Source organism: Epargyreus clarus, unplaced genomic scaffold (genome assembly GCF_041222505.1).
Source record: "Epargyreus clarus isolate Ecla_fem2 unplaced genomic scaffold, WU_Ecla_fem_2.2 ptg000007l, whole genome shotgun sequence".
Classification (NCBI taxonomy): Eukaryota; Metazoa; Arthropoda; class Insecta; order Lepidoptera; family Hesperiidae; genus Epargyreus; species Epargyreus clarus.
In genome coordinates, this window is record NW_027332215.1 from 16,196,335 (window position 1) to 16,208,512 (window position 12,178).

The window sequence follows — 12,178 nt, forward strand, 5'->3', positions numbered from 1 at the left end:
ATGTTACATGCGTGGACACTCTAGCCCCAACCTACATAAATGACACCTGCAGTAGTGTTGGGGCAGCAGCCGACCGCGCTCAGTTTCTCAAGCGCCGCAAATATGCTACTATTATAAAAGATTATGAGTTTGCGGCGCTTGCAATTGAGACGTTGGGTCCGTGGTCGGCTGACATGAAATTTTTCATGAAAGAGTTGTCCCATCGGCTTATCCTCGCTTCGGGTGACCAGAGGGCTGGCAGCTATTTTGCCCAAAAAATTAGCCTCGCTATACAGCGAGGCAACGCTGCCAGCGTTCTGGGCACTATGCCACAAGTTGGAGTTTTGGACGATATCTTTATCTTATAAGTTTAATTTATTTTTTAATATTATAGTTGGAGTTTTTAATATAATTAGTATCATATTTTTATTAGTATTATATAGATTATTTAGTATTGTATATCAAAGAGTAATCTCAAATTATAAATACTCAGATTTCCTCTCAGAATTTGGAGGGTTGCTTTCCAGGAATACATCAGGTAGACATCGGATTACATGCAAATGCATAAAACGCCATTTTTGTGGCGTTATTGCATATTTTAGTACTATTTTATTGATAGTGCATATATCAATAGTTATCGTGTATTTGGTTTATTGGTTTTATGGTTCATAACTGTAAAATGGCAGTTTGGCGATGCCCCATTTATATTATTTCCCTTCCAATACGTAAAGAGTTGTAAGGGTCATATTCAAGGTACATACGTCGTAGTCACACCTTATTCAAACTTGCCATAAATATTACACTAATAATTATAGATTTTTCGATAAAACTTGACCGTAATGCCAATAACTAAAGACTCTGGCACCATTGGCTGGATACCCTATATGAATTTGCATAAATGAACGTAAAACTTAATAATACTTTATAAAGCTATATTTCTTGAGTGTATCACAATAAAAAAACATTTGGAGGAAGATGATATATTTTCATAAATACTTTATAACAATGATAATTATGACAAATAGCTTCCCGCCAAAACTCAATTTCTCCCGCCACTACGCACCGCGCCTCGCCGCATCACAGATTAAAAATCATTCTGCCACAACTTAAATAGTAATTTGTAATTGAATATTTTGGCCATATTTTGCCCTTTTAGTGCGTATTTGCATGCATATTTCGGCATTTTGATAGTGCATATAATGCGATGTCTAATCATTAGAAATATTAACCTCCTTCAATAATGTATATTAAGGCGCTGCGCAAACGGGGACACTTTTGTGTCTTGTGTCAGACACAAGCTACCGATGAATATTTGATTTCTATAGAATAAGTATGAAATCATTCAACTCCCTGCGCATACGTGTGTCCAGTTGCTTCCACTTAACACTATATTCATAACGATCAAGAAGTGTTCGGTGTCGGTAACTTTAAACTAAAAGTCGTCAGTTGAAGACACAAGCAACATTAACAAATTTCCTTACAATTACGGTTTCTTACAGCTACGGTTTCTAGTGGTGTCCCGTGTGACAGGACATCGGCAACTGTGTCCGATTGCCGACACGGGACACAGTGAGCACGGTTGCTTGAGATGGTGTGCTGTGTCAGTAACAGAAAGTGTCCCCGTTTGCGCAGCGCCTTAGGAACCTTTTTGGCGACGGTGGCGACCGATGAAACATTTCACCGAGAGTGATTTTTTAAATTTGTGACTTCCACTTAAATATTCACCCGAATGATAAAGCGTAAAACAATTTTTTTTATCTAGATTTATTAATTAAAGTGAATAACATATTTATTTGAATAAGGTTTAATAATAAACTGGAGAAAATAGGTTCGCAAATAGCCCCATATTTTTATTCATACTTTAAAGATTATAATGCTTATTGTGACTTACCCATAACAGATAGACATATGCCATCGCTGACTTGTAGATTTTTTTAAGGTGGACAATACTGTAGAACATAATTTTCATCTATCTGGTAGCATTCAGCCAGGGTTTGCAATGTAAGCACAAAAAAATGTGTTTATTGAGACATCACATTAGAAAGTGTTTTTCTACTATGTTATGCATGTATTATACGTATAAAACTTCCTCTCTTGAATCAGTCTGTCTATTAATAAAAACTGCATCAAAATCCGTTGCGTAGCTTTAAAGATCTAAACGAACAGGGGGACAGACAGCGGGAAGCGACTTTGTTTTATACTATGTACGAGTAGTGAAGAGACCTGTGGGAAGAGCCCAGCAGTGGTAAAGTGATGTATCGTTTTTTCAAACTGACCACGCTCGATTCGCGGCGAGAGAAATATACTTACAAAAAAATATATGCAATTTTAATATACCAACCGTTTCCGTTCCGTGGCGGGTAAAACCTAATAATATACTCGTATATTCAATCATTGAGCATTCAATAATATTTTTAGTCATTAGTATTTTCCAAAGGAATTTACTCGTATTTCAGGATCTTCCTGTCATTTTTCAGCGATATGGGAGCACTGGGCCGATACAGCAGCTGGGTATTTAGGTAGCCTAGAATTAAATAAAGTAAATAAAATATGCAAATGAAAGTTAGTTTATTTACTAAAAATCCTGAGACTGATAAAAGCGTATTCGTTAGCATGTAATGATTGTTTACAAAACTCGAGCAAAATTTGAACGAAAGGAAAATATTTTTTGTCACGTTCGCATCCTAAATGCTGGGAAAACTCGCCAAATTCAATTAGATTTCAGCGCGGGGATGTTTTTTCGTACGATTTACCATTTCTGATTCCTTTGTTTACGGAGGCACGGACGGATACATGCCATATTCCGTTTTCTAATGATTGTGTTTCACGGGATTTCATTTCATTTATTAAAAGCTTATAAACAAAAACAAAAGCTTCACGGACAAAAAAAATAAACGTTACACTCTACTATTTGCGAAATTTTCGTATATGCAATACGTAATTCAATTATCACTTCCTTTAACAGCGAAAGAAAACATTATGAGGCAACCTGCTTACTTGATTGTTTTAAAGATAAAGTTCTCAAAGGTGTGCGTAGTCTACCAATTTGGATTTGGCCAGCGTGAGGGACCTGGGCTTGAACTCTTGTCACTGTCACTCTAAAGGAGACCCATGACCAGCGGTAGGTCAGTAATGGGATGGCAATTTAATATCGATCGATATTAAATTCTTTATTTAAAATGGTCGCTCGTACAAGCGGCGGTAGAGAATATTACTTATTGTCACCGGTTCGGATTCACAGCCTTGGAGATTCTGGGAGAATTTAATGCCGCTCATAAATTCATTAGGACAACCTATTTGTCTTGGCCAAGTTGCAATTTAACGACCATATCTGAGCTAGTAGATCAAGTACGGTAGACAGTATCTATTGTAAATCATTTCCGAGCAGAGGCTCTTTTTTAGACAATTCGCTGAGGAAAATTAAATTGCTAAATTTTTTTGAAAACAAAACCCCGACTGTTATCGACTTAAATTAAGACTCATGTGAAATTTGATATCGTGCACAGACCATGGATACCACTTAACAGTAGGAGGGATGCGTAGTCATTTTCTGATTAATACATGTACCTATACGTATACCTATCTAAAGGTACGAATCCTTTTGCACAGTACATTATATCTAATAATCATAAAATATACGCTAATAGGAGCAGATCGCGGTGTAGTTGGTAGTAGTAATTGGACATGATTACGTTAGTAGATATAAGCGCCAATTCACCCCAATTCTCTTTAGTTAGGGCAATATATTTTGATTTCGTTCGTAATCTGTTTTGCTAAATAAACATTAGAAACATTAAAATATTACCGATTATAAATAGTGTCTATAAATAAAATATTCATTATGATTGAAAAGAAATATATTTTTGCTCATATTTTGCACGGTGGAAAACCACGAACGAAATGTCTGTAACAAATTAAGTGAACTGAAATATGAAGCAATTAAAACAGACATAACCATAAGACTGGGTGTGCACTGCCGATCCAGACTTGAAGCAATCGGGGTCCAGACTGGCAAGCGACCCCGCGCTAATGGGCTCGTTTATTCTCCCGCACGGAAGTGATTTTCGGGGTTCCGTACCAAAAGCGTAAAAACAGAACCATTACTAAGCCTCCGCTGTCTGTTCGTTTGTCCTTCACATGACTCTATATCTCTTAAACTATAGTTCCAGAGAAAGTTCACCGGTGAAATCTATAAGAACAAATAGGTACCTACTAAAAATAACAATAGCTTGAAAATAAACGGGGGTTGCAATAAAAGAAACCTTTATTTTATGTTGTTTTCCGCGTTATCTATTGAACCGTAACAGTCGGTTAAAAATTTTACAACGCAATTACTCTTATGACTGCTCTGATAAAAAATACTAAAATAAACAAAATAAATTAAAATTTGGTATTGGATTCATTTTACCATTTCCATGCTGACGTTTCATCCGACGTTGATTGCTATTTAAAAACTCTGTGTAGGTACGAAATGGATGTTCTTATAGAATAATAATTCAATTTCGAGTTGAGAAGATTGAAATTGGTAGAATAGCGTAGAACTGCGAATTAAAATGACGGGGTAGTTATAAAGTTATGTGTATGTGGGGATTATTTTTCGGGGTTCTAACCCCGGTCAGACAGATCTAAACGATGAATTTAGATTTTTATTCTGGGTCTGTATTTGTGACTTCATGGCATTCACGATATGCGAAAAATATAATGTGGGATTATGAGTGTAGAATTAAACATTTGTTAAGTAAGCGGGAGGGTCCGAAGTTCAAATCCCAGACGCTTACCTCTAATTTTGGGTACCTTGGCGGATTACACAACAATAAAGACGAGATAGCTTTTCGCTTGATATGACTTATTGGTAAAAATGCTAAATTCGTATACCTGAGTACCTTCAATAAGTTTCAACTGGTGTGTGAAGTTTACCAACCCGCATATGGCCAGCATTAAGATTACAACACTTCTTATTCGGAGAGAGCGTACGGTTCACCACATATGACCACATATGCCACACCCATGAATATCATTGTTTTCATATTATGATGTCTTCTACTTCTTTATAACGGCTTGAGTATGCAGGCTTCATAAGAAACTATTATAATATCATATTAGGAGTTAATTTAATAACTAAATTTATTAATTTTAAAGGTGGTAGAACCCTTTGTGGTTCGACTCCGGCGGCACCACCGCCACACCTATTTCTACCTAATAACAGCAGTGTTAGGCGCTGCTATGTTCCGGTTTGAAGGGTGTGGTAAGGGAGACAGACTTTTCCGAGGCGTTCCAGCTTAGTCCTCAGGGGTAGCAGCGCATCTGTGACTGACCTCAGGTAGGAATATCTAATCCTATCTGGGGTTGATTACAGATGTCCATGGGCGGCAGTAGCCACTTACCATCAGGTGGACTGCATGCTCGTCTGCTACTCCTATAATAAAAAAAAAATACTTCGTACAAGGCAGATTTTATCTTCTTTGTACACTTCAATAAGTCTTTGTAGGTCTCGTCACGCTGTACTTTTCTGTTATATATTCCGCATATTCCAGCGTTTTTAATAATTCGCTATGAGTTTTGTCTGTATGAGTGGAATTTTGTAGTAAATTAAACAATACCTTCCCGATAGCTTCAAACTTTTATTTATTAGTAACGGATGAGAATACCTACTGAAAATACAAGATAATAATAAAACCAAGAGAATTTTACACTTCCAAGACAATAAAGAAACAAAACTTAACTATAACCATAGATTAGTAAAGATACTTCGGCGCCTTGAAATTGAATGAAGCCACAAACGGCTTATTATAGTAAGTTCTTTTTTTGAATTCTTGACAAATAAAAACATTTTTAGAGAAAATTTACGAATAAATAACTAATACTGCGTAATTTACATTTACAATGTACAATTTACTTAATAAATAAATAATTATTTCAAATATTTTAGGGACATTTTAGCACACGGAGACGTGGCAAAACTTTTTTACGCAACTATTTCAATTTTCAAAACTGGGTACATTTTCTTGTTAGGAGTGAGTAATCTTTACTAATCTATGACTATAACGGACAACATAGGGCACATTCGATTCAACTGAAGAGCATTGTAAAATAATCTTTGGATAAACTACAATACTAAATTACTAGATGAAATGTAGTCTTGTCTAAATTGCTTCACGTTCTTCATTTAAGAAATTTCCTACTGTTTTTGTTAAAAAACGCGGTGTATTAAAATTGTTATACTCACTAACTCATTACTTGTAAATGACTTTTTATTTTAGAGCCTAGTAGTTTAGAAATCATAACCAAAGTTGAGCTAGATGCCTTGTGTTTAGCCCTGGTAAACCATGAAAACTTGTTGTGTTTTTATTTTGTGAAATAAAAAATAAATTTACATCAAACATCAAATAAAATTTCACAAACTGGCGTACTAAAACGTGCTTATAGTTTTATTTTAAAAGATCCATTTAAACGCTAAGGCAAAATCAAGCGGCGCGTGGTAAATCTTCGTACTTTAAACCAACGTTTTATTTATTTATACGCTGTACCTCGTTTCACACCGCTTCGATTTGCTTCGCCTCCCACGAGCAACATCCCGGTTCCCGCGTGCGTCGTCCGCAAACACAGGGAATAGATTGAAAGTTTTGTAAATATTTTCTGACATTCGATTCGTATTCAACTAGCTTTTTCGAAACAAGTGTAGCTATTTCTGATATCTGAAGTACAACAGTTTCTTGTTGTTTGTCTTTACCTGATATTTATCATTATAGTACAGTCAAATCACATAATATATTTATAAGTTGTAGTTTACAGGTAATTCTAATGTATGGCTGCTTCGGTGAATATCTGCATAGAATAGGCAGGGAAGCGACAGCGCAGTGTCACCACTGCGGGTATGCCCAGGATTCCGCGCAGCACACGCTCGAGCACTGTCCAGCTGGCAGTCCGAGCGGCGGATCCTGGTGCAACGGATAGGATCAGACCTCTCCACGGAGGCTGTCGTCGCGGCAATGGTCCGTTCTGGCGAGGCGTGGGATAGCGTGATTGCATTCTGCGAGCGCGTTATGGTCGCCAAGGAGGACGCCGAACGGGCCAGGGAGCGCGCTGAATCCGCGCGGAGAAGGAGGCGCCGAAGGCGCAGATAGCGCCCCCTGGCGCGGTGTCCCTGTAGTTCCGGGACTAGAATAGGGCTACGGTATCCCCTGCCTGTCGTAAGAGGCGACTAAAAGGGAGCTTCCGGGGTTGCGGGCGGCAAGATTGGGAGGTCAAGCCGTCCAGCAAGCAACTCCTGGAGGGCGGCGGTATGTGTGGTCGCATACCGTCGTAAACACCAGACGGTGTGGTGAGTCCTGAAATTCACCTAGGAGGAGCCCAAAGGGGCAACGCGTTCAGAGGACTCCGGTTACGTTCCGTAGGAGATCCCGGAGTCGGACGGCCACCGGGGGGGTTTTTCTGCGGTAAGAATCCCACATAACCCCGCTCCCACGACACTGGGTACCCCCTCTTGAAGGTTTCCCCCTCGTAAACAAAAAAAAAGGTACTTATAAGCAATAATATTACAAAGTTACAACCAAATTCGTATGTAGCTTCAATAAAGTACCTAGAAACATCCATCCACCCTCAAAAACTTACGCTTTTATAAGATATTCGTAGGATAGGATATAATTAGAAGCATGTAGCATGTTAGCTCACGCGGTGGAGTTTTGAAAAGTCCCTATCTAGGTTGAAAAGTCCATATCTCCGATTAATCTGAATATTCGTACAGACGCGTATTTTGAGCTGTTTACAAGTCAAATAGGATTTATTTGTTGTACAAACAAAACTCCGTTTTTTTTCTTTTTTGTTGACGTAATGTATCGTTGACATTTGAGTCAGATAATACTTTGAGAAAAACGAGATAAACGTAGTTCACGTTTCTTCTCAAGAAATATCCATATCGTTCTACAAAAAAGTGTTTCTGAGACATTTATTATTGTTCTTGAAAATGATACGACGCGCAAAAGCATTAGTATCAACCTACAACCCAATAAAACTTTTTGTTCGTGATTCGTGTTTTCCAGCAAATTTCCTAAACTATATTAATAATCTACCCACTATGCAGTACTCGAAACTACAAAATGGCCTAAACATAGCAACAGACGAAAGAGAGTGTTACAATGCTTGCATTGGATTTTTCTTTGATTCCGGTTCCAGATATGAAAATGCTTGCGAAAATGGTATATCACATTTCTTTGAACATCTCGCTTTTAAAGGTACACTAAGTCGACCCAAAACGATCCTAGAAGATCAAATGTCGTGCACTGGAGCTAGGTTTAGATGTTTCACCACACGGGAAATGAACGGATATTACGTGGAGTGTCATTGTGAGGATGTACCACGTATTTACGATATATTAACAGATTGTTTGTTTAATAATTGTCTTTCACGGTCTGAAATTGAGCTCCAGAAAAATACAGTATATTGCGAAATGCTGGAACACGATCAAAGTACTAGAGATCTCGTTTATGATTATCTGCATGCCGCGGCATTTCAAGGTACTCCATTAGCTCAAACTGTTATAGGACCAACTGCTAATCTTTATAAATTTAATCGAGACTCAATCCGTTGTTATCAAGAAAAAACCTTAGATCCAACTAGAATTGCGCTAATTGGAGTGGGTGGCGTTAAACACGAGCAATTGATTCAATTGGCTAGCGTTAGTTTGGATAAATTGCCAGGTCCTAGATGTCCTGAGCAACTTCCTTATCGGTATACTGGTTCAGAGATTCGTTTCAGAGATGACACAATTCCAGTAGCTCATGTTGCCATAGCAGTGGAAGGGCCTAGCTATTGTAGTCCGGACAACATAATCATGAGCTTGGCTGCTGCAATTGTTGGTGGATGGGATAAAACTCAAACTAGTGGATTAGACCTTACCACTCGAGTTGCCCGTTGCGCATCTACTTCTCAATTGTGCGAATCATACAAAGCATTTAACATTGCCTACAAGGATACCGGCCTTTGGGGAATTCAATTTGTGTCACCCAAATTGGTAGTAGACGACATGACTAGTGTAGCGCAAGACGAGTGGATGAGACTATGTACGATTGTTTCAGAAGGAGAGGTAGAAAGAGCGAAAAATGAGTTAAAAACTAAGATTCTTACAGACAATGAAAGCGCAGCTAAGACATGTCGTGCTATGGGACGGTGGATATTATATAACAAGTACAGAACTTCGCTTTACCAAAGATTGTGTGCAATAGATGCAATAAAAGTAAAAGATGTAAAGGAAACATGTTATAAATACATCTACGATAAATGTCCAGTAGTCGTGGCCGTCGGAGCAACGGAATGTTTGCCAGAATACACCAGGGTCAGGGCGGGCACGTATTGGCTGAGATATTAACTATCAGTAATTAATCAAAATATTATCTACAATCCGTAGTCTTGGCCTGCAGCACTATATCGCTATTCCAAGTAATTCTATATTATTTTAAATATTTGAATTACCGACTTTGTTTTACTTTCCATATGAAAATAAATACAGTTATAGTATATACAGTTTCTTTTATTCATTCGACATGGATCGAGTGGGTTTGAAGGTGGTAGAACCCTTGAGTTTCGACTCCGGCGTAACCACCATCGCCACACCTATTTCTGCCTCATAACAACACCTTTAAGCGCTGCTGTGTCCTGGTTTAAATGGTGTGGTAAGGGAGGCATACTACAGACTGTTTTCTGATATTTTTTAAGTATACATATTCTTTTAAACTCTGTATTTATTATTTTAAAGAAATTTGAATAAAAACTATTGACATTGTTATTATAATTTAAAATTTTTAAACTATTTAATAGCTGCTGGTTAAACTTTTTTAAACGCATTTTGTTATTAGTCTATATTCCAAAAATACTTTATTTTCTGTGTGTTTATTACAGAGGATATGCACACTTTGGACACTGTGATCCGACTGGATGCAATTTATTATGGACTTATCTATATTACAATTACAAAAAATGTTGTCAATACATGTAGCTGAAGATGTTGTTACCCTTGTAGGTTCACAAACACATTGTTTAAGTTAAATGATTTAAATAAAGTCAATAATTTAGTTGTTAATAAGCTATTGTGCAAGATATTTACATTAAAATCTCCACATATTATAATTAATTTATTACTTTTGGAAATTATGTTTAAAACATCCTCCAAAACAGTTTCAAAACAATAATAGTTATCATTACAAGGGGGCCTGTATACGCAAACCACAATATGTTTCTCCAGCTCAACACAAGACAATTCTATAGAACGCTCAACCGAAAGATCCACAATGTCTAAACGTTCTTTAAATTTAATATTATTTCTCAGTAATATTAAGGTATCACCATGAATTGCAGACTTACGGTTGAATGAACTGGCTATAATATAATTTTTATAAGGTATAAGCAATTCGTGATTTCTTAACCAATGTTCAGTTATACACATTATGTCATATTTATATTTCTCTTAAAATAATTCCAGTTCTAATTCTTTACTCGCAAGACCTTGTATATTTTGGTGTAAGATTTTTGCCAAATGGTATGTATGTACCTAATCCACATAATTTTATTGTAATTTAAATGTAAGTCGCTTGGAGGAGACGTTTCATTTAAGGACGGAGTTACGTCCCAGGCTATGCAAGATCACAAGCGAAATAACATAGACTTTCAAGAAGGTTTTAGTTACAGTGACCAAATCTACACGCGGTCCTACGATGAACTAATAAAAGAAACTCAACGTAGAAATAAATTTGCGTCTCAGGTCGTATAAAAACACACAAGGGATTGAGAAAACATCGTAAAAGTGTATTATTAAGTCCGGAAAATCCAGTGAGTCCTCGTTGTGGGTTATTCCGATGTACCGATGGGGTAGGAAGTATAATTAAACTGTTGCGTGACTCGGCATTGTTTTAACTTGATTCTGAAACAGGTTAACATTTATACCAAAATACAGATCTGTGGTTTAAACCTTTCACTTTTAATAAAAAGTAGCCAGTATTTTTCATAAATGAATACAACGCCATCTACTATTTCAAACATGATCAATGTAAGAAGCAAACAGTGCCATCTTTTGATTACTGTAAGAACTATAACGCTGGAGTAAATTAACTAATGCTAGCGCCCTGCGTAGAAGTATGGGGAGCTGCCTCCGTGTATTCGAAAACATCCGTTGAAAGTCGTTAAAACAAGGTGGCGTTAGTATAGCACATGGATAGATAAAATAAGCACCAAGAATATCTACGATTATTATATTTACGAAATAATTTTGGATTATGTAAGTAGTTGAGGTTCTGTACATTGTAGTTGAAGTCACAGTCAGAAACACCATCTATTAGCCTATATGTTACATTTTTTTAATGTTCACTGTCATGTGACGACCCGCGTGGCGGAGCGGTCACCAACCGGTCTGACGCGCAAAGGGTCCCGGGTTCGATCCCCGGCCAGACAGATATCTAAATGATGAATTTAGATTTCTGTTCCTGGGTCTGGGTGTTTATGTATTTGTCTGTATGTGTGTCCATGGCACCCACGACACAGGGAATCCTAGTGTGGGGCTGTGAGTGTAGAAAGCGTTTGTTTATTGTTTATCACTTGAAATAATGGCGCCTGGAGACCAACCCTCCACCATCATAGGTAAGCCAAAGAGCGTTTTTTTAATCTTCAAGTCATAGCAGTAAGAGCCACATGTATACATATTAAATTATAAAAATCATACAATGATTTACAACGGAATGTTTAACTTCAAAAATATTTTTAAAAAATCTTTAAAGGGTTCAATAAATAACAACAACATGCATACATTTATAATTTATTACTGATATAGACCTAATACAAAAATATAAAAAGATTTGAGTATAAAGGGGAGCGTACCAAGAGTATAATCAAACTTAAAGAGTAACGTAATCGATAAATCAATATATACATACACCTCGAGAACGTTGGAATGTATAAAAATGGCATCGTCGGGAATTGTGTAATAAATAAATGTAAACATTAGTTGATGACAAATAATACTATCACGATAAATACCATACTTTGACAAAATTCTAATGTAGAGATTCGATGCTCTTGTAACATGACACAGGCATGTGTAAACGCTGTTCAAAACAATACATATTGGATGTTCAATATCTGCGTTCTAGTGAAACAATCAAAATTTTCATACACTTCCTAGCTCTGAATACACCTCGCTGTATATGTAATATTT

At 37.0% G+C, this 12,178-nt stretch overlaps 1 protein-coding gene across 1 annotated transcript; it reads left to right on the forward strand.

Annotated features, from left to right (window-relative positions):
* The first annotated feature begins 7,601 nt into the window (after window positions 1-7,601).
* Window positions 7,602-9,343, forward strand: LOC140743520 (cytochrome b-c1 complex subunit 1, mitochondrial). Its single transcript, XM_083058992.1, has one exon. The coding sequence runs from the start codon at window positions 7,943-7,945 to the stop codon at window positions 9,341-9,343; it is 1,401 nt and encodes a 466-aa protein (XP_082915118.1). The 5' UTR covers window positions 7,602-7,942.
* The last annotated feature ends 2,835 nt before the right edge of the window (window positions 9,344-12,178 follow it).

What these genes read in the sequence shown, in the direction of transcription:
- LOC140743520 (XM_083058992.1), top strand. Translation starts at nt 7,943, where the DNA reads ATGATACGACGCGCAAAAGCATTAGTATCAACCTACAACCCAATAAAA.